The following is a 25,219-nucleotide window of genomic DNA, read 5'->3' as shown; positions in this document are numbered from 1 at the left end:
AACATTAGAGAATTTTGTCCTTATAGACAGTTCATAGACCCAACAATATAGATGGCAAGAAAAATATACAATGGTTAGAAGTATGGCACATAATTGCTGTTTTTAAAGTATGATATCCTCCCTTAATTGAATCGATGAGTTTGAAAACAGGTCATCTAAAGGGGATTTCAGATAGAGATAACTCGTTTTTTCTGACTCAACGATTCCATTGCTTTCTTAGTCTGTGGGAGACAAGAAGTTCTATGTGATAAATGAATACATAACGTTTTTGCTAAAGAGTTAAATAAATCAATTGAAAATTGGCTACTATGATTAATGACTTTTTTAAGTAGCCAATACCTGGACCATATGCCAAAAAACAATTCTAGCAATTTGCTTGCATGGTAAAACAGAAAGAGATAAAATGACAAACTACAAGGTAAAATAATAATTTAATAAATAGATAAAAGAATCTTATGCAAACATAATTCATTTCTGTAATGTTACCAGTATTGTTCATAAACTAATATAGTTATAACTATATTATATAATATATAACTGAAACTTTCAAAAACATTTAGTGAGAGAATTAAAAATGCATACAAATTAATATTTCGTACTACATAATTATTAAAACGTTTTCAGAAAATATAATGTAACAAAATTTTTAGTAAAAACTTATATCTTTGAATTCCATATATAGACCATATACCATAGAAATAAATAAAGAAATCTATGAAAATTTAAAAATGTTTAGAATTTTAGAAATATAATAAATAAAGAGCTAATGGGAAATAAAACATTTTATAACAACACAAAATTTACAAAGTTAACATAAAAGAATCATTGTCACAGAAGTATTTTTTTTAGAATAAAGAATTGTTTCACAAGTTTAAAGCAAACTTTAAATGACTGTGATCTGTAACCCTTAAGGGCAAGGGTAATATGAGTTAAAACACTTGAGGGTAATGCAAAAGCACTTCATCACTCTATAAATAAAACAATCTAAAATTTTTGAAGGAAATATCTGACTGTTGGCAGCTTTATAAAATATAACTAATATAAAAAGAGTGTCTCACTATACCTGCTGAGAAAGTGCTCAGCTTCTTCTTTGGTCATAAATTCAACTTTAGAGTCAGTAGTGGAATGCGATTTGTGGTTGGGAAAAGACTGCTCCTAAATGCACAAGTTGAATTAAAAAAAAAGACAAGCATAAAAATATGAGATAAACACTTTCTAAGAATTAGAATTAGCTTATGTCTAAATACTTAGTTATCATTCATTCATCATTCATTTACAAATCATTTTTTCAAGAAAAACTTTAGTTGCATCGATTTTAAATGAATTAAACTTCGACATTACAATGATATAAATAGTGAAGTCAATCCAGTTTTATGATTTCAATTAAAAATAAGGTTAGAAATGTTTTTGAAAAAGTGGCAGTGAGCAATATGAATAGCTTTGTTGAAGAAGAAAAGGAACTGATGTTTACTGCTAAGCACAACACAGCAAAAAAATAAAATAAAATAAATAAATAAAAATAAATAATAATAAATTATAAGCCAGAAGAGCTAACAGGTGATAATATTGAAATACAACCTTATAATTTTAATAAAAAAAAAGAGGAGAAATTATTAAAAAAGTGATTTTTGGCGCTTTGAAGTGAGCTTAATTAAAGTTCCCTCCTTAATAGAAACTTATAATTATTATATAACTATTGATACTTTTGGAAGAATAAAACAATAGCAAGAATAATGGATAAAGTAGATTGGACTGAATGTAGAATTCAACACAAGAACAGAAAATAGTTAGAGGAATTATTGTTGTACATGGTTAAAGGAATTGTTATACATGGACATAGGAATTATTAAGCATGGTTATAGGAATTTTAATTATATCTCTCATTTTAAAATTTTTGTTCAGATTACAATCAAGTAAAATTTAAGAGTTAAAAATGGCTTTCTGTTCTTTTATTATTTTCTTTGCAATTTCAGTTTTATTTTTATATTTAATAGCTACTTTGCAATCCGTTTTTACCATTATTATTTTTATAAGCAACACTTTTGATAAACTTTTCTTATTTTACAAGGAAAAAAACTAATTCTGGAAACCAAACCAGATTCCAGTCATGGGTGGTGCACTTTATAGATACTAATTTTTATTTTATTTAAAAATATTGTACTAAGTCCCATATCCAGAAGTTCGTTTACCAGAAGGGTCTTTTTTTCCGGATACTTTTTAACAAACAAAACTTTTTTTTTTACACTTGCGACTTGGTTAAAAAAGTATGCAGGGATGAGAATCCTTTGCTTTCTGCTTCTTATTTTTACAAGACTTCCGATTTTTGTTTGACTTTTATCTGTAATCTGATTTCCGCTATAATATGGGGGAAAATGTATATCAGGAAAAAGAAATCCGGCATTTCACTAGAGCATGAAAAAAAGTGTATTTTTTCACGTCTCGCATAAAAGGAATATTACAGCCAAGAATCATGCACTTAATTTCAGAGTGCACAAAAATTTCAAATTTTGAAAATATCTGGATTTGAGATGAAATTGCTCTGACTAAAGCAGGTCATTAAGTGATAATTTAAAAGTGCAATTCAGAATTCGAGGATCCTAATAACATTATACTAAAAATGAAATCGAAGTTTTAAAAACTAAGTGAAAATCCCAAACTGTTGAAAATGCAATCAACAAAACCACATGGTCAATCAAATGACCACAAATTGAGTGCATCAAAAAGTAATTCTACAAATGCGTGATTCAAAATCTCCCATGTATGATGTAGCATTAAAAGAACTATGAAAATCTGTAACAACTGGCAAAAATTTGACAGTAAATATACAAGGGACTTTCCACAGTAGTGTATTGCTTGCAACAGTTTAATTTATAAGCACCATTGGAGTTAGAGAATATTTTTATGTTAATTCCTTACACAAGTATAAATAGCTTCATACAAATTTTGTCTTTCCCTAACAACCACACACTGTTAGTAAAACAGCAGTGTGCTTATCAATTTGATCTTTAAAAAAATAAAAAAAAAACAGTTTGGTTGAAACATGATTTAGGAAATGGAACTTTTTTAAGTTTTGTCCTATCTGAAAAATATTTATGTAAAAGCCAGCATCACTGTCGTAGGAAGCTTTTAGAGAGTTTATTATCTTTAGTTATGATTTGAGTTTTACGACTATCTTTGTATGTCATTGACCATGACTAAGAACAAAGTATATGCATTAAAATACCAATAAAAGCAAGAAAATTCTGCTAATATAGCATTTATTTGATTTTTGAACTGCAAGCAATTATGTAAATAATACCAATGAGCCATTCATCTTTTTCTTCACCATGGAAAACAAACATAACATAAATCTTAAAGTGGCTTAACATAAATTAGAACCAAATACTTTTTGCCTAAAAAACAATTTAAAAAAAAATAATATATTAAAATCTTTATCAATATACAAATATTAAGCCTTGCTTAAATTTGTTATTTTAGATGTAATATCAGTATCCTACTCCCAAGTCAGTTACAAATAATGAGTGATTTAGGCTTCTTACTGAATTACTGACATGTTGAGATCTTAAAACAAAAAATAATTCATGATCCCGTCCTTCAAATTCTGCTAATGTTTCACCAGCAGCATCTCGTAAGTCACTTGAAATGGAATAAAAGTCACGAGATTCATTCAACTGAAAAAAACAAAACAAAAACAATCACCTAATCACCAAAAAAATATAGTTTTTCCAAATTTTTAAGAAACATTTTTCATGCTTAGTAAACTGTAACAACAATACTTTTGAGTGATTTTCTCAAAACGTTAACTTTTGCATGAGACAATTAGGAAAAAATCATATCATAATTAACTTAATGATGATAATTTTAACATTAAGATCATAGGATTAAGTACATAAACAGCCAGCAATGAAAAAAACTTTAAAAATAAAAAAATTGTCACAGTTTTCAATTGTATTTGCATGGAAAAATGTAATTAATGTCCCCACACTCAAACATTTTAAAAATACATGACTTCTATATTAATAAATAAATATGGAAAAAAAATATTTTAAATAATATTTAAATGAAAATTAAATTAATGTTTTTTAAGAAAATAGATTATATCAAGAATTCTAAAGCAATAATTAATAATTTAAATAAGAAATTTTACTTTTTCATAGAAAATGGATTTTTTTTTATCACAGATTCTTTTCTAACCCATCTTTATCCCATAAGTAAATTTATATACAACCTGTGAACATTAGTAATTCAAATTATTGTCTATGGTGCTTTTAATGAGAACATAAACTTTTATTTGAAGCAAAAGCAATCTAACATCTGGAGATGTGCTTGTCATAGGAAGATAGTAAATAAATATTTATATAACAAGTATCAACTATTAAAGTTAGTAAAAAAAAAACAAATACCTCCATAGGACATGGATTTTCATTTTTTTTCTTCCAAGCACTAGGATCTTTTGCACTAATATTTTTCCAACTTTCATTTAAAGGTTCAGATTTCTTACCTTTTTCAAAATAAATAAATAAAATAAACATTAACTTGTATTAATAAAAAAAAAAAAAAAAATGTAATAAAACTATTACCATAAGAAAATTCCTGTTTTTCACACTCAACAGAACTTTGTTCAATAGGTATATCATCAGATACTAAAGATGTTCTTTCTGTAGTCGGGGTGGATTTGCAGTCAAATTTCTTTTCAGGCACTAACTCACAGTCTAGGGAGCATAAGTAATATGTTGTTAAAGATCAAGAATTACTTAAATTAGAATATAAGAACATTATTATCCTACAATGAGAAAATTACACAATCGAAAATCCCATACCCTGTTATCTGTGGTTTGAAAGGTTGTCTTCACTGGAATTTGCAGAATTAAAAGTTAAACAAACTAAATGCAAAAAATTTACTAGAAAACTACTGTAAAAAAAAACTCTGATTGATTTCTTCACTTAGTTTAGAAAATAATTACCAAATATAAAAAGTTTTTTCAAATTATTGAAAACAAAATTTGTTAGAAAATTTTTCTAGTAAAAATATGATTAGATTTATTCTAACTATGTTAAGTAAAAGTTTTATTCAATTTCAAAAATATAAAAAATATACTTATCACAATACCTCATTAAAAAGTGATTACTTAATTGCTAAATTTAAAATTCATTTGTCATAATAATGCCTTATAAAAAATAAAAAAAACAGGAATTTTAAAACTACAACAAAATGAGCAAAAAAAGTTTACTAAATCAAATGAACTTTTGAAAGGTGGTGACTGTCATTCTTTGCTTTGTTTTAGAGTCCTTTTGCAGAATAAATGCTATTAATGAGGAATAAACAAAATAGCTGTTCTAGAACCTAGACAATTGGATTTCTAGTTTTAGTTTCAAAATTCTGTTTTAAATATAAGAACAGGATTCTGCCAAATTTACCAAAAAAGTCAGGCCATGATTACCTCTAGCAGCATCTCAATAAAATACGTATAACAATTTCTGTCACATGCCCAGGGCTGGATCAAGAGCCTTAGAGGCCCTAAGCACTTAAAATATTTTGATGCTCTGATGCTTTGCTGATTTGAGTGAAAAAAATATTTTTATTGCAGGTCTCAAGCTAATATTCATGTGAAAAAATTATCGAACTTTAACGAATTTTTATAGAGAATAAAACAACATACAAAAGCTCAATACAAGCAGGATAACTGATTCATAAAAACAAAGAATTTTTTTTTTCCATCTCTGAGAGTGTTGGGAAACCTGTGACAATTCTCCTTGAATTTATAAGTTTTCTCATTGCCTTCAGCATTTATTATTAACTCAATTAACTAGCTTTCGTGTTTGTAACGATGGTAACATGCAATCTAAATTTCTACTTCCCGACTGGCTAGAGTACACAAATCTGTACTTGAGCTCCGTGCTTATTGAGAATACAAGTCGTTTCCTGACCGCAACAAACAGAGTTTATTACCATTTTATCAAAAACGTATCAGAAATAGATATTTTGATCACTTTCTATGTAGTCAAAGTACAAAATTCAACTTGTATTCAACTGACGAAACAAGTTACGATTTCTCCCGAAACATTGAAAGCTAAGTTTATCGTCATTTTATCACGAAAGAGAATTTTTCATTAAACAAAGCTTAGATTTTTTTTTTTTTGCCTTTTAAGTAGAATCCTCAAATTTCAACTGTGTCTGGAATTAACTCTGTGTCTGATGACAATTCAAGTTACATTTGCTTCCTATGCGAAACAAAATTCATCTCCATTTCATTGACAGTCAAAATTTCGACCCTTTTCAAACATTAACAGGTCCAAAACTAGAAGAAAAATATAAAATTAAAACTTTAAGAGCTATGTTTTTTGGGTGGACTGAAAATAAAAAAAAACTTTTTATTTTTGACACATCTAAAATGAAAAATATAGGTGCATCACTTTCTCAAGATAGAGATAGATAGAGGGAGGGGAAATTAAAAAGGGGGGAAATTAAAAAGGGGGGAAAGTACAAAATTTAAATGTTGGTGGAATAGTATTGAAGAAATCAAGTTCCAAATATACGACTTTTAATAATTTATTATCTCAGAAACTGTTCTATCTAATTACATATTTAACAATTTGATACCTTACAATTTAAATTCCCTTCATTAGATAAAATATATCATATTAAATATTATTTTACATGGAATTATATTCGAATAAACAAATTTTACAATTGCGCTCAAAAACCTTTATGATTCACTTATCAATTCTCCAGATATAGCGAAATACGCAAAAAGAGAAAGTGGTCCAAACTTTTACTCACTCTCCTTTATAATTTATTGGTACAATATTTTCCAGATTGTGGTGAATCCCCCCTCCCATATTTTAAAGGTCAGAATACCAAATCTGTCGAAAAAATTAAGTTTTTAATCTGTTGTGTCTGATTTCATAACTTTAAATATCATCAGCACTAATTAATTAGCTTATTTAAGGTTAAGTCCTATTACTATTAAGATTTAGTCTGTGAAAATGCGATCATTAGATCAGATCAAAAGTTATTCTGAGCTTTCACTTTTTTGTTTTGCTCACAGTATGTCAAATTTGGCCATTTTAACTGGAGTAGAGCACCATACTTCTCTTAAAAACAAATTATTTATTTTGTCTAAAATAAAATTAAACTCTTATTACATTATAAAATATCTCTACTTCTTCCATATTAATTTTGAAATTAATCAAATTATTCCATTGACAAGTATACTTAATTGGCAGTTGAAGCATTCAATTTAAAATCAATTAATTTAAGAGACTTACTCCATGATAAATAAAAATCCCATTATGTTGTAACAACATTTTCAATAATCTATAAATGGGAAGGGGGAATACAAGTTAAACTAACTTGTTGTTACTTTTTACGTCAGTCGTTAAGTCTTCGAAGAATCTCAGGGGGTTCTTGCTTCTTTTTCTAGCCTTATTAAATTATTAAAACTTAAAAATGATGAATACTTTTAAAGTCAAACAAAGTCTCCTTGAATATGAAATAAACAAAAAAACATACCGAGTCAAGATAGAGTCGCACTGTTTCTACCTATTTAAGTTTCAAATGTTCAATTTTCTAGAGTAGGCAAAAAATTAGTAACTGATCTCCTAATCATGCAATTGGTTTAAAAGAATATGTCAAGGAACCCCTCTTTTATTCGCCCTCCCATTTTTTTGTAACAGATGTTTCAGAGATGAAAAGAATGCTTTGACATGTCAGTGTAGTAAATTAATTCGTTACTCTAGTTTACACAAAGCTTCTTCCCTGCTCTAGTTTCGTATTTCAGACCTCAGCTATCCACCGATGTTTCATATATACTATAGACTATGTAGGTGATCCGTTAGGAAAGAGCATTGGTCATCTTGTGATGGGATACTGGCAATACACAACTTTCATTCCCCCCGCGAGATTGAAATAAATGGAATGCAATAGCAATTTAGCTTAAATCATGATCTTGTGTAAAAGCTAATAATTGAATAAAAATGCGTTAAAAATATTTCTAGAAATATTTTTTTTATTGGAGCTTCGTGGTGCCCCCTAAGCTCTGGTGCCCTACGCACGTGCTTAGTATGCTTAACGGCTAATACAGCACTGCACATGCCCTCTAAGTAGTGTAACATCTTCAGACCTGAGAAGTGAAATAAATTAGTAGGAAATCTCGATTGTTAAAGATAAGAGAAAAGCATTGCTAGTTGCTGACACAGAATGTCACCAGATCTGCTTTAATTCTTTTGAAATGTGTCAGATTATATTCGATGATTAAAAGTGTTGTTCATGATTTGAAAGATCAGGAATTAAATTAAAATAAGTATTAATTTAATCCTGATGTTCTTTTAATTCTTTATATGGAAGTCATTACAGTGGCGATGGTTTTATGAGTGGATGGCATTGTCTTGTTTGTTCCAAATTAAAAGACATGGACACTGAAAATGCTTCTCTATTTGGTATATTGCAATGTTAGACAGCAACACAGCATATAACTGATTGACCTAGGACAGGGATGGCGAACCAATGGCACGAGACACAATATTTTGGGCATGCCACCGTTGTTATTACACTATGAAGCATATGTATCAATTAAATAAAAATTTACAAAAACAAACAAAATAAATAAACAATTATTAGCAAAAAATTAACAATTAATGCCAAAAAAACAATTAATAACCATAAAAAACAAGCCAACAATATGTTATGAGCAAAAAAAATAATTTATTGTCCTGCTTAAACTAACATCTTTCAACCTAATATAAGTTATTTGTCATCTAATCTACAACAACTGAAGTCACACTGATGTTACTTTAAGTTGATTTACGCATGTAATTGAGACATTGCAAAATGTATTTTTTTCATAGTAAATAAAGAGTTTTGAGTTGATAGCATTTAGTATAATTATTTTCCCAATAATCACGAAGTCAAAATTATTTGACGGCACGTCTATGACCTCATTAAACAATTCTTTAGAAAAATGGCACGTTGGGGCGTAAAGGTTCGCCACCCCTGACCTAGGAGGAGCATAAGATTTAAAATATATATATATATATATATATATATATATATTTGAGGAGAAACCCAGTTCAATAATCAAGTGCTTCAAAATTGATTATTCAAATCCACAGTTCAAAATTCTTGTGTCATAACAATATAATATTCAATAACAATACAATATAAATATATAATAATAATAGAACATGTGATTGACAAATAATACCATGTGGAACACTGGTAAAAAATGATTTCTGAAATTAAGTAATTTAAAAGTAGCCTAAGTAAGAATACATTCTTAGAGAACCATGAAATGTCCTATAATCTAGTGTCAATAAATGTTGGATATACAATTGGTTTTAAGTTTTATCAGCTGAATCTATGCTTATAGGTTTGTTTACAACTCATCAATATGGAGAAAAAGATATGACATTATTACATGAATAAATAATAATAAGATTGATCAGCAATGTCTGTAGCCTCTGTTCTCATGATATATAATTTTTCCCACAAAAAACTTCCTAGCTTATTTTACTTCTTACAGATATTTTAAAAATCAGATATCTGTAAGAAGATATATATTATATAAAACTTTTAGCAGAGATATGTTATATAAAACTTGTACCACTGCTTAATGAGTATAAAAAAGTTTTAACTGTTAAATTTTTTGCTTTATATATCGTGGAACCTTATTGATTTGTACAGAAAATTTTGTGAATCTGTAATGTATGCATATTTCACATAAACTTTTTTTCAAAGTTTTCCAATAAAAATTGAGATTTGCTTTCAATCATTTACTTCATTATTGTCTCAATCTTCATTACAACACAAATAATTATTCTTTTAAACCTCTAAGCAGGCAATAATTATGTGATTTATGGAGAAATAAAATCATTGATATGCCTAGATAACATCTACTAAGAAAAGCAATAGAATAACTATCAAAAAGCAATTAATTACTTAAAAGAAAGATTTAAAAGCATAGCTGCCAACATAGATAATAAAAAGTTCAGTAGATTTTACACGTTGGGAATTTTATAGTCATCAAAATAAAATAAAAAACTGCAGTATTTTCCAGTTATGGTTCACATAAAATATACTTGAAATGTTATGTATTATGTTTAATCATAATTTTGAATAATGAAAGGCATTTAATACCTCAAAGATATTTTGAAGATTTTTTACTCAATTTAAAAAGGGAGTTGTGTATAAAAATAAAATGAAGATTTTAGAACAAAAAATTTTTTTCCCACTGATTTCTATAAATGAGATTTAAATATTCAAATAAGTAATAATTTGTGCAAAAAGTATATTTCAATATGGTTTTTTTTTAGGAAACTTACACAATTTTAGGGAATTTTATAAAATGAACAAAAACCATGAGAATTTTTATTAAGGCAGTTGAACAGGAGAAACTGACAAAATCCAGTAGTCTACTGGAAAATCCAGAAAGTTGGCAGCTATGTAAAAGTGGTGTAGTTACATGTTAATGTCTTATAGGGATTTGTAAATCATGTAAAACATGCCAAAATGAAATATTGAATATTTTATAACTGATAAAAAAAGTTGGGTTAAAATTAGAAATGTAATAAATAAAATTGAAAAAGTTATGCATGGACTTAAAGCAAATATTAAAACTTACCCAAATCAGTACTAACATTAGGTTTATTAACCTCAGTGTCAGTGTGCCCTATGAGATTATTATGATTTCCTGGCTTTGTGCGCTTTTTTATCACTTTTGCATAGATTGGAAATGAAGTATCAATATTAGATTCAACAGAATTAGGAGGCACCATGCATTTATCTGAAAGATTTGTTGTGTTGGCATTATTGTCCTCTTGGTTTCTCATAACAAAACTGTTAACTTTTGATGCTTGATTAGAAATAGGTTTATTGTTCTCTTTTGAAATACCAGGAATTTCTTCATATATAGGAGAATTATGAGAATAATTTCTATGAATTTCAGAATAAATTTGGGTACTATCTATATCACTTGGTAAATCTGGTAATATATTTGGCCTAGAATTACCAGATCCAAGTTTCTCTTCAAAACTATTAGGAATAACAGCCTTATGTCTGTGAGAAAAAGGTAAGCTAGGTAAATCTTCATCAGATGATATATGACTAGAATGACGATTTGAAGAACATTGAATTTTATCTTTTTCTGCCAACAAGACTTTTGAGGAACAACTTGTATCCGCTGAACACGGATGTTTTGACTGTTCTAACTTACCACTTTCTTTATTTTTTTCACCAAGTTGCTCAAAAATAGCACGGGCATTGCTAAAACGTTTGTGCAATCCTTCAGTATCATTTTGTATGATCTTGTTTTCTGAATCAAACACACAACTATTATCTTGCTCAGCAGCCTGAATATTTTTCTTTTGGCTGTCTTTACTACCAGTTGGTGAGAAACAAGGTTTAGAACCATCAGCTCGGTGAGGAGAAAGTGACTGAAATAAAGTAGCAATTGAGCTTACTTTGCTTCCCAGTCTACGAACAGCTTCAGACTTTGAAGCACTAGAAGATAATTTTGGATCCTGGTTAATATTCTTTTCTTCAAAACTAGACTTCACTTTGCTAACAAAGGGTTGACTATCAGGAGTTTGAACAGTGCCTTCTAACCATCCAGTACGAGATCGACTGGCAGCTAAGATTTCTGCTCTTACATCTGCCATTGGTGATAGATAATTAGCACATTTTTCAATTTTCTCAAACTCTCTGATCAAAAATGCAGTATAAAGAGTAAATAAAAGAGTTGTTAGTTCACAATTCTGAAAGATAAAGACATATATTTCAATTAAAAAAAAAAAAGAATACAAATGTGAATAGAATAAATATAATAGCTTAAAATAACATAATAAATAAAATATCAGCTTTAATAGCTGGCTGATAATTAAACTACATTAAAAAACAAAACTTAATAAATATAAACATTATCAAGAATGTTATTGACAAGACTATTTGAATTTACAACATAATCATTACAAAGTGACCTCATCACACATTGATTATTCAAAGGGGCAATTTGAAAATTAAGTGTTGTAATAAAAACTTTTAAAAAATTGTGAGAATTTAAAAGCTCAAGAATAATGTGCAAATATAATACAGTACAGAACCATTTATCCAGCATCCAGAAAACCCGGAAACCAGAAAAATTTTGCCCAGTTTTCCCACTATTTTGAACTAGACAGATTGAGGAAAAAAAGAGGAAATTTGACTCCTCTTTGAAGTTAAAGGAAAATGTGTGTGGGAGTATTTTTCTCTCCATTCTTTGAGAGAAAATTTCAATATTTCTTTCGCGATCTTGAAGATCTTTAGGTCATGAGGGGGTAGGGAAGATACAAATGTTTCATTTTCTCCTGTGTGTCAGTAACAATGGTTCTTCTGATGAGCTGTAGATTTCGGATACTACTGGCATAAATTGAGCACGTCAAAATGCAATTAGTTCAATTTTACGAGCAGAAATTATATCAACTGAGAATTCACCCGAATTTTTAAAAACCTCATGGAAATCAACAGCACTTGCAATAAAAAGTCAAACAAACGATGTTGAAAAAACTATAAAATCGTTATCTGAATTTGCGACAAAATCCTCACTCATATCCAAATTTAGTGTTCTTAGAAAAATAAATAAAAGAAAGAACATGATTCCTAAGGAGAATTATCTTTTAAACTTTCGCAATTTCGATCTTTTTTAAACTTTTATAATCAATTTAAAATTCGAGCTGAACCGGCCATTATCAAATTTTTCATATTGTTAAACGAGAATAGAGAAAACTTGAGCATTTCTATACCCTCCAATTCGCGAGAAAAATCATCTTTAAATATAATTCTGGAGAAGAAATAAAAAGTCCTTTGAAAATTTCTGCAGTAAAAAAAAGATTAGAAAGACAGTTAAGAAATTTTGGTTTTCTTTAAAGTAAAATTTCTTAATTCACTACTCTTAATTTTTTATTGTTTTCAAATGAGAATAGAAAAATCATGAGCATTTCTTTCCTTTTCAGTGTACGAGAAAGACACATTTTGAATATAATTCTGGAGGAAAAAAAAGTCCTTTGAAAAATTCTGCAGTAAAGAAAACCAAAATTTTGTAATTCACTATTCATAATTTTCATATGAGAATAGAAAAATTATGAGCTGTTCTTTCCTCTCCTAAAATCTTTAGAAAATTTCTGCAGAAAAGAAAATTAATATTTTTTACTTCCTAAAGAAAAAATCTTTCTGCAGGACCTCTGTAACACACTGCGACAATGTTGCTGTGATTTTGCCACAGGGATAACAAAAAAAAATTTTTTAATCACCTGTTATATTTATCTATTTGACATCGATTAACCAAACAATATTTTTCAATTGAATAAATTCTGATTCTTCAGAAGCGCAGTATACTTGCAAGTTTTTCTGGATGTGGAATCACATCTGCTTTCGTTAATAATTGTGTGTTTTTATATAAAAAAATAAAATAAAAGGAGAAGTTTGTTTATTAATCAAAGCTCAAAATAATTTATTACTAATAGCAGACAATTGTTTTATGAAGTATATTGCTGAAGCATAGGGCTGAAAGTTGCACCAGTGTATTATTGCTGCCACCAAAAATATGCAAGAAATTATGGTACTTTTAATTCACTTTAAATAACTAAATGATTTAAATCAATTATTCAACATTTTGTTTGAATATTAACAGGGCTGTATGCATCTTGAAAATAAGAAGGAGCTGGCATAGATAGTAAAACCATTTCATTTGTAGATTCCTTAAAAAATTAGAGCTTTTACCATTTATTATTATGAATTATTCACCACTATTTTTTCCCATATGATGAACAGTTCTATACTAATGTTTAACTTTAAATAAATCTTGGTAGTCTGGGATATTTTACTTCTCCCAAAAACAAGGTAGATATGAACTGGTTTTACTACAAACTTTTTCGCTTATAGGGTAATAAGAGCCCTGTGAGTGATACTGGGATACAAAGAGCCCTGTATTAAATAATGAATTAAAAATCAAGCAACATAATTTGAGTCACACAATTTCCAACAATGTAAATATCATAAATGTGACTATTATTAAATGCTATAAATTAACAAATTGGTTTCTATAGTGTGTGCTTCCACTAACTCTATTTCAAATAATTGTCTCTTTATCTTTAAGAAGAAATTAAATATTTCCTGCCAGTCAAAAGCCATTCTGTTGCCAGGTAAGAATATTTGGTTGAATATCTGCTAATATGCTTACTGATGCTTAGTATGCGTTATTTTTCTAAAATATTATCTACTAATAAATTGAAAATCTACTGTAAAATGAAAAATGTAATTGTAATTTATGTAAATATATATATATATATACAGTGGAAAGTCTCATATCCAAAATCGTCAGGATTTCGGCAAGTCTGGAAAAATCTATTTTCCGAATAATAGGTCTAAGGTAAACAGACATCAAAAAATCCTTAATCATTAAAAAATAACAAAAAGACAATAATTAATGCCAATTCCAAACAACAAATAAATCAACATGGTTGCGCTATTTTTGCAACTTTTGTTACAGATTTCTACATGGTTTTTAACATCTCAATATTTTAACATGCCATTATAACATGCTGCAAATTCCGAATCACGCATTTCGATTAGTAATCATTTTTTGATCAACTCGATTAACGATGATTCCACAGTGACTCTGTGCGACATTGAAGATCATTTTTCAGTAGTTATTAAAACGGATGTTCACTTGGTTTTTAAAATTTCAATGCTAAAATATATTATTTCGTTCAGTAAACTTCGAATCACACATTTTGGCCTAAATTATTGACTATTCACCCACAATTCCACATGGATTTACCATCACACTTTTGTCAATTATTTTGCCAGATTTTCATAGTTTTTTAATGATATATTATCATACACTGGAAATTTCGAATAGCACACCTGTAGAATTACTTTTGATGCACTCGATCTGTGACGATTTTATAGTCTACCTGGTTTTGTCAATCACATTTTTAACAGTTTGAAATTTCCACATAGTTTGTTAAATTCTGATTTCGTTTTTAAAAAAATATTATGAACCACAAATTTCGAATCGCGCTTTTGAGTAATAATTTAATAACCTGTTTTAGTTATGACTATTTAATATCAAATCTGCATTTTTTCCAAAATTTAAAGTTTTTGCGCCCTCTGAAATTGAGTATGTGATTCACGGTGGTAGTAATCCTTTTAGGTGAAATGTTAGAAAAAAAAAAAAATTTTTTTTCGGGCCGTAGAGAAATCCCGAATTTCATTTCTGTGGTCTAATTTTTTTTCTTTTTCAGATTATAGTGGAATTGGATTAAAAGCGAACAAAAATCAGGAGTCCGGTAAAAATCATAAGAAAGGGGAGGTTACTCATCCCTGTAGACTATTTTTTAATAGGTAGCAAATGTAAAATAAAAGTTTTTTTCTGGAAAAGGGAAATGATTTATTTTTATTTTGTTTGTTCAGAGTGTCCAGAAGAAAGGTCCTTCTGGTAAACAGACTTCCGGATATGAAACTTTGAACTGTATATATGTATTAGGAATATTACATATTTCTCCCAAAAATACTTATTAGTTTAATATACAGATCTTAATTTTTTTATCTTCTAGCTCTTTATCTGTTACGAGTAAACAAACTATAATGTTATGTCCATAACACAAAATATTACATCTTAAACACCAATATTTTAAAAAATTATTTGCTTGAAAAAAAAAATGTTGATAGCATTTAACTTGCCATTAACACAATAAAAAAAAAAAGACTAGAAAAGATTAAAATTAATAATGATTAATTTAGACAAAATAATAATTTTTACTTGCTATTTAACTTTTGTTATGGAGTTGACAAAAAAATTTGTTGATAGAAATTTTAATTATATTTTTTAAAAATTCATTTCTCCTAACAAAACTGCAGTATAATCTTACTAAAAATATTTCAAACAGATTAAAGGCTAATACTTTGTTAAATATTAAAAGAGTATGTTTGATTAATTTCTCCCATTTCTTGAACTAATATGTCTAGTTTTTAAACAAAAATTCATGTTTTAGTTGAGTATTAGTATAAATATAATATTTTAGCTTTTATATAGTAAGCTTTTAAAATATATGTGATACATTAATATTGGTAAAGTTTGAAAGTTTAATATTTTGGTTTTCATGGAATTGTCTAGCAATAAATTGCATTGACTTATATCAGAAAAAAAAATTAAATTACTCAGCACTTGACGTGGGAAAAGGAACTGGAACAAGTACAAATAAAATAAAATTAAGAAGAAAGTTTTACCTAAAGAATCTTTTAAATTATCAGACATACAGCTTCCCTTTTAAGCAGTGAGATGTCGAAGTAGAACCCACAGCTTAGATGTTTTTGATAAACATGCAGCAGTTTCTTAGCAACACTCATTTGAACTAAAAAAAAAAACTATGATGAAAAATAATTAAAAATTAGAGCTTTTAATTTACAGTTTCGAAGTCAATCAAACATGATCATATATAAAGAAGTTCAAAATAATCTTTCAGTCAGTATAAATGTTTTCTACAATTATATTTATTCTATTCTATACACATAAAAACATTAGTGGTGCACAACCTACGGCTCATGACAAAACAATAAGAAAATTATTATAATTTTTTTGTTTGTTGTTAAACGAGACATAAAAACACTTATGTTAGACACTCTCTACCTTGCAACTTTTTGAAAAACCAAAGAGAGGGGGGTCACTTTTAAATAAAACGAATAAAAAAAGAAATATTCGCATCAGAAAGAGAATGGGCAAAACATTAAAAACTATTTTATAAAGAAAAAAGACCAATATTTAATTCAACATATAAAAGGATGATTTCTTTTTGCCACTAGCGCCAAAATAATGGCCAAGCCTTGGCTATTATTTATTCTATTATATAGAATACTCTCCCACCCGATAAACTCAAAGTAACACCACAGAAGAGAAATTAATTAAAAGGCATACCTTGCAGCCGTCACCTGGTCAAACCTCTACAATATTTATACACTCATAAATTTTAATTTTTGCATATTCAAAATCCCTTTGGCATCTTGGTAGTTGTAGTTTATGTGAACAGATGCTAATATGAAAATATCCCTCACAAAGAAAAAGGATTAATAAAAAATGTGATCAATGACAAAAAGAAAAACTGTTTTAAACAGGAAGGAACATACTGTTACTGCTATGAACATACATATTAGATACTATATATTTTCGTAACTTTTTTGTTTCTTAAAAAATTATAAACTGCATAAAAATTTACAGTAAAAACAGTGAATAGGATAAACATGAGAATAACTTAAGGTTTACAGAAAAGAAATATTTTCCAGTTTCACGCCATTAAAATATATAAAAAGTATTGTATAACCTTAACTGCTCATAAAGAATTGATAATATTAAAGAATAAACAAACAACACAACTCTAACCGCACGTAAATAACACATTCTTCAAATTGATAAGTAGGATTCTTATAAAAATATTTAATACAGTAATCAGAATAACCCTGAAAAACTGAATATTCGGCAGGATCACATAATAGAATATTTTCCAATCTTTTGAATACAAAAATTTCTTTTCTTATTTTAGAATCGTTCAAGACTAGAAAACTAAAAACTTCATGATTTTCGAAGCATTTGCAAGTTTTTATGACTAGTCTTTGTATATTAAATATTACTCATGACCTTTACTTTTATTCGAAACAAAAGTAAAATATACTATTTACTTTTTCATATATTTTGGAAATACTTTAAAAGTTTTTTCTCCTTTTTCAGCTTGACAGCTTCTAGTAGTAATACAAAAACCTGATTACAGAACTACAATTCCATTTTTTCAGTTAGCCGACTTTGGAAGATGTCATGGTCACAGTTTTACTCTGCTGTTGGTCACAATAAAGAATCGTAACAATTATAAATCCCAAGGCTTATCAGTCTACTACAATATCAGAGAAGAAGACTGTACAGAAACAAGCAGCAGAAATTGGTTGTCTTGTTATTAATTTTGAACTGCTGAAAAGAAACTACTGCTGAAAAAAACATCTATCTAAATGTATTATTTTGCAACCATAGGTTAAATTCAGATTGTAACAGAAAAAATTAGAAACCACCATGAGGAGGATAGGAACAAACCAATCTCAGGTCCAGATTTTACAGAGAGTTCAATTTAACGTCCAGCGTCGTATGTAACTTATGAAAACAGTTCCAGGATACCGGATCTATCGAGAGACAGATTCTTCAGACCTCAACCCTATAGCGTTTCATACATTCCTGCTGTTTCATACCTTCCTACTTCAACCGAGTGATACGCACTATCATGCGTATGTAATACAATCATTGAATTATTATTTGCTTTGTATTGTATCAATGTATGTACAAATCAAATTTCATTAAAATCGGTCCTGTAGTTCTAGAGATAATCAACCAAGTCTAAAAATTCTCTTAATTTCGTACTCCAGTGTAGTGAAAGAATCGGTAAGTAGCACTTGTAATTACAATTCTAAGCTATTAAATTTGAATTAATTTATTGCATGCTTTTTTTATTATAAAATTATGAAGGGTTAGAAACAAAATTTCTTGCAAAAAGAAAACTCCAAAATATTGTATTAAATATAATTAGATTTTTTTACTGACAAATACTACAATGGGTTTTTTAATTTGGGGATATTTTTTTATCGCGAACTATGGATTTTAAACTTGCAAATTCTTTTATATATGAAGAAATATGTAGAAGTTTGCTCGAGTGGATATTGTGGAGTTCTGTTTCTGTTACTTGAAAGCAAAATTTTTTTTAGTTTCTCGCATTTGGAAAAATATCGATTTCTGAAGTAAAGTTTTTATTAATCTTTTTTATTTTATTTTTATAAAGTTTATTTTCTGGCTTATTTCCCTACAAAACAATGATTGGAGTTCATTTACTCTGAGCATTAGGAATAATCTTTTGTAGTTTTTTATTTGTGTACTTATTTTTGTTTATGTTCTTTTGGTTGCCTTGCTGATTGTTTGAATTGGAAAGATTACTGTATCGTGATCTGTAGCAGCATAAATGCAAAGTCAGGTGACCAATCAGAAACTAAAAAAGAAAAACATCACAGAAGGTGATCAACTCTAAGGGTTTAACTCATAACCATCCAAAAATGGACGATTAGTCAAATTTTCATTTTGTGATGTAGCTAAGTTAACCATCCTTATAAAGTCCTCTCTTTTTTGTGCTCTAAATACAGACAAAAATTGGTTTTGATGCATATGAAGAGGTTTTTCTTTTACTCAAGCTTACATAAAGCAGAGCTTGTTATGTAATAGAACAAGTTGAGCATCTTTCCTTGCTTCAGACATCACTTTATTTATGAGGAAAACAAGGGCTTTCAAACGTAAACAGTATAGAGACTCTATTTTGTATTGAGGATATTAAATATAAAAATATTCTTATAATTATTACTATAGTATTAACATAACTGCTTTTATCTTAAAGTGTGTGTATATATATATTTATCTTTTTACTTATTATTTTATTGGCTAATTTCAAATAGAATCCAATACACTGCAAGTTGAACATTCAGTGCTAGATAGTTTTAAATAGATGGAAATGCTGTGTAAGTTGGAAAAGGAATATGTATTATAAATTAAGATTTAAAATCTTATATACTATCTTTTTGGCATGTTTGTTGTTCTTAAATGGGGTGGCTAAGTGATTATGCTTGAAAAAATATTATTTATGAACCCAAAATCTGGGTTTGTAAGGGGGGAAAAAAACAGCTCATGCCATGTTTCATGAAAATAACCAATTTTTTCCCAGGTTTTTCTCAAATATATTCTACTTCCATACCAATGTGACGCCCGGTGGCTGAGCAGTAGCGCTTCGCGCTGTCGTGCCACAGGTCCCTGGTTCGATCCTCGGGCCGGGCAAGGTTGACTCAGCCTTTCATCCCTTTAGTGGGTCAATAAATGAGTGCCAAGCATGCTTGGGAACTAAACACTGGGGGTTCCGCGTTCGGCTGACCACCTGAACGGAACATCTGCATCTGCACCCCAGAGCCCAAGGTCAAGAGAACTGAGATGGGCACAGTATGCCTTGGCCCTCTAGGGCTGTCGCGCTGCTGAGTTTAGTTCCATACCAATGTATACTTAATGTAAGTTGATATAGCATTTACTGAAAAAATATTGCTTAATTTCACCAAAGGGATTAATATAAGAAATGGTTATGAGAATAACTATTTTCGTCATTTTCTGCTTTCTAAATGTGTAATGAATTGCATGGGGAGTTTCCATATCGTGATCTGTGTGCAAACTGCAGTCGCTAGAGTGCCAACAAGATTTCAAAATTTTAATTTAAAAAGACGTGTGGGTTTTCCGGGAGATGGGCTACGAGTTAAACCTCTCAAGTTGGTCCCCTTTTGAGATTTTTTTCTTAGCTTTTCACTGGCCAGAAGTTGCCAAGTCTTGGCAATTGCTCAGCTGCAGATCATGATACAGAAATCTTCCACTACTATTGACAGAATACAGAAAACTACTAAAATGTTACTTTGAAAATTATAATCTGTTAAGTGATTAGTTTTGAACTATAAATAAACACATCATTTGCTTTTAAGTTAATTAAGGCATACATTTATGAAATGAAGTGCACATATTGAGTTTTTGTAGCACATGGCATGTTTGTATTTTTTATTCAAAGAATTCTTTGTGTCTTACAATGTACAAAAAATTAAATTTTTTTTAACTTTTTGCTTTTGAACTGAATGAGAAAAGATCATGAATTTTAAACATTTGTTTTCTAAGCATTCCAAATTCTATGCATAGAGTAAAAAAAGAACTAAAAGTCTGAAAATACCTATGAACAAAAACTAAGAAAAATAAAAAAGTATATGCTAGTAAGTATAACTCTGTTTGAAAGTAATAGAAAATATTTTTTGCACAAACAGAAAATTTAAATTATTTACAAACATAAAGTTTTTTTTTTTACTATCAAACTGTTAAACTTCATATGTAAATCATGACAAAGAAAGTAAAATAATAATAAACAACAAATTAATGTAAAAATATTAAGAAAAAATAGATATTTGACAAAGTAGTTTCTTTTATCATTTTCTACTCTAGAAAATGTCTTTACAATTTTGAATATTTGAAAATGTCTAAATATCTTTATAATTTGAATATTTGTATACAAATATTCTGATCAAGAAAGTCGAAAATTCTGCCAAAAGTCAGAAGAATCTCATACCTGAAACATATAATTTAAGATTTTTTGAACATGCAGAAATGTTTTCGAGAATTAATAATTAGGATTTATTTTTTATTGGAACAACAGTGAACATATGTTCATTGTGTAATTTAATCTCTCTTTTGTTTTTAACAAAATTTTTACCAGATTAAATAATAGAAAACAAAAATAAGATTCATAAATTTTAAATAATATAAGTTTTTAGCACTTTTTTAAATTTAAATAATAAGCTTACTTTCAAGTGTCACGACAATTTAATTAAACTAAAAATTTAAGTATCAGTAAGTTTTACTCTTTTTCAGACCCGAAGTAATTTCACAGTTTGAATTAAAGTATTCAAAAATTAGAAAATACTTTTCAACAATCACTTTTTCTACAAAAATAAGCAAACTTATGTTTTCTAAAACTTTATCTTGTTAATATTTTTATTGTTTTTTGAGTTGTTGCAATATCGCTCTTTCCTGGATACACAGTATTTCTTACTCAATACCAAGTAAATATTGAGAATCATCTTAATAAATTTTTTTTAAAGAAAATTTCAAGTGTTTTCTTAAAGATCCTCCTTTTCACTGTGTGTTTACATAAAAATTTAATGCTTCCAAGGGGAAAAAAATTAAATATTTTCTTCCAGAACTTAACTATTTTTAAAGTTTTATTTATTATTATTTTAAGTAATAAAAGTAAGCTATCTCCATTGTGTTTGACTAACATATTTAAATTTGATTTTATTCTTTTTTACACTTTAGATATGAGGATGTTTGGGAAAGAAGTTCATCAGTATAATTATTCAAATTAAACATTTATGTATACAAAAGACTTCAGTTGTAAATTTTTTATATCTGTTGTGAAGAAGATTAAAAACTTTAAAGTATTTATGTATTATTTAAATAAAGGTTTTTAATTAACATGTTTTTGTATCATCATTGATTCTCCATTTTATTTTGTTTTATGACTATGATTTTTATATGCTAGTGTGAAAAAAAAAAAAAAAAAAATATATATATATATATATATATATATATATATATATATATATATATATATATATATATATATATATATATATATATATATATATATATATTATTATTATTATTATATTTTTTTTTTTTTGCTTATTGGTATTGATTATTTCCTGTAATTTGTGGGCACATATAATAGAAAACTTTTATTTACTCACCAATTTAATGTCAAATTTATGAATTAATTAAAGAATATTATCTTGTCTTAGATTTAGGATGAAATTTGTACAAGTAAGAGTCTGTTAAATTCTAATATTGAATAAGCAAAACTAAATTTCTTTTCCCAAGTTCTTGTAAAATAGAATTCTGAGATTTGTTTTTATACATAACACTAAGTAGTATATTCATAGTTACAAAAAGCTACTAATTCCCCAGTTGACCATATAGTTACTTTCTTAGGTTGAAACTGAACCAATGCATTAAAATTGCAATGCCAAAAATCAGTTAGCCTTGATGGATTAATCAAAAAAGTTAAAAACAAAAACTTTATCACATGCCATATAAAATATACATTCGTGTAAGTTAGAAATTAAATTCTAAATGTTTGACTTGCATCAAAAAATTGCAATTCCAACAATTGGATAGATTAATCTTGTTATTCATCAAAAAGCATAATGGTTTGTGACAAAATTTTTTGGATGAAATCAACAAATTTTGCTTGTTTGTAATGTACTTAGTGGCCCATTTTATTAAAAAATAGGCTTTTAATGCTGTACCAGTAAAATAAAAAAATCGAAATACGAGGAATAGTCAGTCTTGTCCATGAAGACATAAGATAGTTTTTGATGAAATAGTAAACCAATAAAATATGTTGGTTCAGGTTTGATTGTTTTGTGGGACTATTAAATTATATTCTATTAGTTCATACTGATCCAACAAAAAGCTAGACAGATTTCCTAATATGGGGTGATGGTCAGTCTTAATGGTATCATCAAAGAGAAAGATGGTTTATAATGGACGCTTATGAGTGTAACCATCTTATTCATGTGGTCCATTATCAGAAAACCGTCAAAAATTTTGTTTTGGGATCTATATTAAGATATTGAATTGAGAGATATTAAGGAGATTATTCATTCAACTAATATATGTTGAATTTCTGTTCGAATATTAGTAGCGGAAAATGTTGCACTATATTTTTATTCAGTTCATCTGTTCTTAAGCTAGACCACTCTTAAATAAAAATATTTTATTATAAATTTTAATCGGCCTAAGGAAAGAGTTATGCAATTTCATATGGTACATATTGCATTGAAAAAAGTTGAGAAATAAACTATTGAACATTTAGTTCTCGTAGTTAAACATTACAAGAAAATAAAAACGTACTTTCTTTTTTTGAAAGCATAATGTATTCTTAAATAAACACTTCAATGCAAAGCACAAATTAAATTTATTGCTAGAGTAATTTTTGTCCTTGTATATGCTAATGAAATAACTTATTTTTCAATGTCACAGACCACATATAAGAAAATCCTTTTAAGCAAAACATGACAAGGAAAATTCCACGAATCTTTTGATTCGGTAATCTGGTTTTTCAATACCTATAAAAAAAAAGAAGAAAAATCTAAACTTTTAAACAACTTTTAATTTTCTCAATGGGTGAAAAATTCTGATAGTTAGGCCCCCCATGCTCATGTCTATGATTAAATGTATATTACAGGACATATTCAGTTCAGTACATTGTTTCTATCGTAGTTCAAAGTGTGTATATATCTTTTTGAACCACTCAAACAAACAACAATTTTGTAAAAAATAGATAAATAAAAATAAATAAGTTAAAAAAAATGAAAATAAATACATTAAAAAAAACCATGTGTTACCTACCAAGTCATGTGCTTTTTCACGCTACGCCTATAAATTTTAACAGATTTTTATTTATTTATTATTTTTTTTTAAATTTGAAACATAAAATCTGCAACTTTATACAGAAAACGATTAAATTCCTATTTTTAACTTTTATTAAATTTTATTGTTTTATAAAACTCACTGAAATAAAAAAAAAATTCTGGTTTTAATCTCTTCAGTTGCTTATTTAAAAAAAAAAAAAATTCTTTACTTGGAAAAGTACGATATTGGAGAATAGAATCTCTGAGTCTATAGTGTTTACGAGTGATTTAATTCATTTTTATATATATAATGGCAATTAAATTTTAGTTTTAATTAAAAAAAAAAAGAAAATCCAAATCCGAAAAAATATTTTATGGAACTAACAACAGCCATAAAAATATATTTGTTTTCAATATTTTTAGCTTCATATTTTCACTCATAGATAGCAGCACGGCAATAAATATTTCCTGCCAAAACTTTACGTGACTATGTAAATTGAAGGGATTTTCGCGAAGTTAACTGTTTTAAGACGTTTAAAATGTTAAATTCTCCTTAAAAAAATTAATTTTTAATGAATTAAATCAGATTTCAAAGTGGCAAAATTAGGGTGTGGAAATGGAAATAGTTTTTGAAGCTGTGAGAAATTCATTTATTTGTAAAATTTAAATATTTAAAAAAATTAATTATTGTAAACTTTTTTTTTCCTTTTAGTTGGAATGTTTTTCCGTTTTACAAGATATAATTTTTAAATTAAAAAAATAAACTGACAGGAATTTTTTTTTTTTTTTTTTTTTTTTGAAGAAACACTTAAGTATGAAAAAAGATTTTTAATATTAGTAGATTTTTTAAGTTGTTAGATTTTGAAATTTCGTCTAAAAATGCTAAAATAACATCATTTATCAATTTAGCTACCGCGATGGAAAAAAGTTTTACTTGTTGAGTAAACTTTTAAAATAAATTTTACTAAAATCTACTGTTATTATTTTAGAAATGAATGTTAAAAAGTTTTAAGTGCCAAATTTTTATTAAATATGCTTATTTTATATTATTAATTTATAATGTTTAAATATGAACTTATATAAATGCTTTGAAAAAAGCTCTTGAGACCAGAAAGGATATTTAATGAAAATGCTTTTAAAATGTTTCATTACACTTTTAGTAATGTGTGATTCTGTTTTGGT

At 27.7% G+C, this 25,219-nt stretch overlaps 1 protein-coding gene and 1 long non-coding RNA gene across 3 annotated transcripts in view; one reads left to right on the top strand and one right to left on the bottom strand.

The window, feature by feature from the left end:
• Nucleotides 1-17,845, bottom strand: part of LOC107439184 (uncharacterized) — a 73,593-nt gene extending 55,748 nt beyond the window's left edge. For both annotated transcript variants that reach the window (XM_016051688.3, XM_016051689.3), the window contains exons 1-7: nucleotides 17,705-17,845; nucleotides 16,262-16,386; nucleotides 10,620-11,751; nucleotides 4,581-4,712; nucleotides 4,404-4,501; nucleotides 3,540-3,671; nucleotides 1,064-1,155 (exon numbers count right to left, since the gene is read on the bottom strand). In XM_016051688.3, coding sequence (XP_015907174.1) covers nucleotides 1,064-1,155; nucleotides 3,540-3,671; nucleotides 4,404-4,501; nucleotides 4,581-4,712; nucleotides 10,620-11,655 — 1,490 coding nt within the window. In that variant the 5' untranslated portion in view covers nucleotides 11,656-11,751; nucleotides 16,262-16,386; nucleotides 17,705-17,845. The remainder of the gene's footprint in view (nucleotides 1-1,063; nucleotides 1,156-3,539; nucleotides 3,672-4,403; nucleotides 4,502-4,580; nucleotides 4,713-10,619; nucleotides 11,752-16,261; nucleotides 16,387-17,704) is intronic.
• Nucleotides 17,846-17,953: 108 nt separating this feature from the next.
• Nucleotides 17,954-22,099, top strand: LOC139427027 (uncharacterized). The gene is made up of 2 exons (XR_011638161.2): nucleotides 17,954-18,449; nucleotides 21,939-22,099. It is a non-coding gene; the product is annotated as an uncharacterized LOC139427027 (long non-coding RNA).
• The last annotated feature ends 3,120 nt before the right edge of the window (nucleotides 22,100-25,219 follow it).

The sequence above is a fragment of the Parasteatoda tepidariorum genome, chromosome 11 (assembly GCF_982258835.1).
Source record: "Parasteatoda tepidariorum strain Cologne lab strain chromosome 11, Ptep-v5.0, whole genome shotgun sequence".
NCBI classification, from domain to species: domain Eukaryota; kingdom Metazoa; phylum Arthropoda; class Arachnida; order Araneae; family Theridiidae; genus Parasteatoda; species Parasteatoda tepidariorum.
Note: the sequence above shows the minus strand (reverse complement) of the source record. Positions and strands in the feature narration are given on the sequence as shown.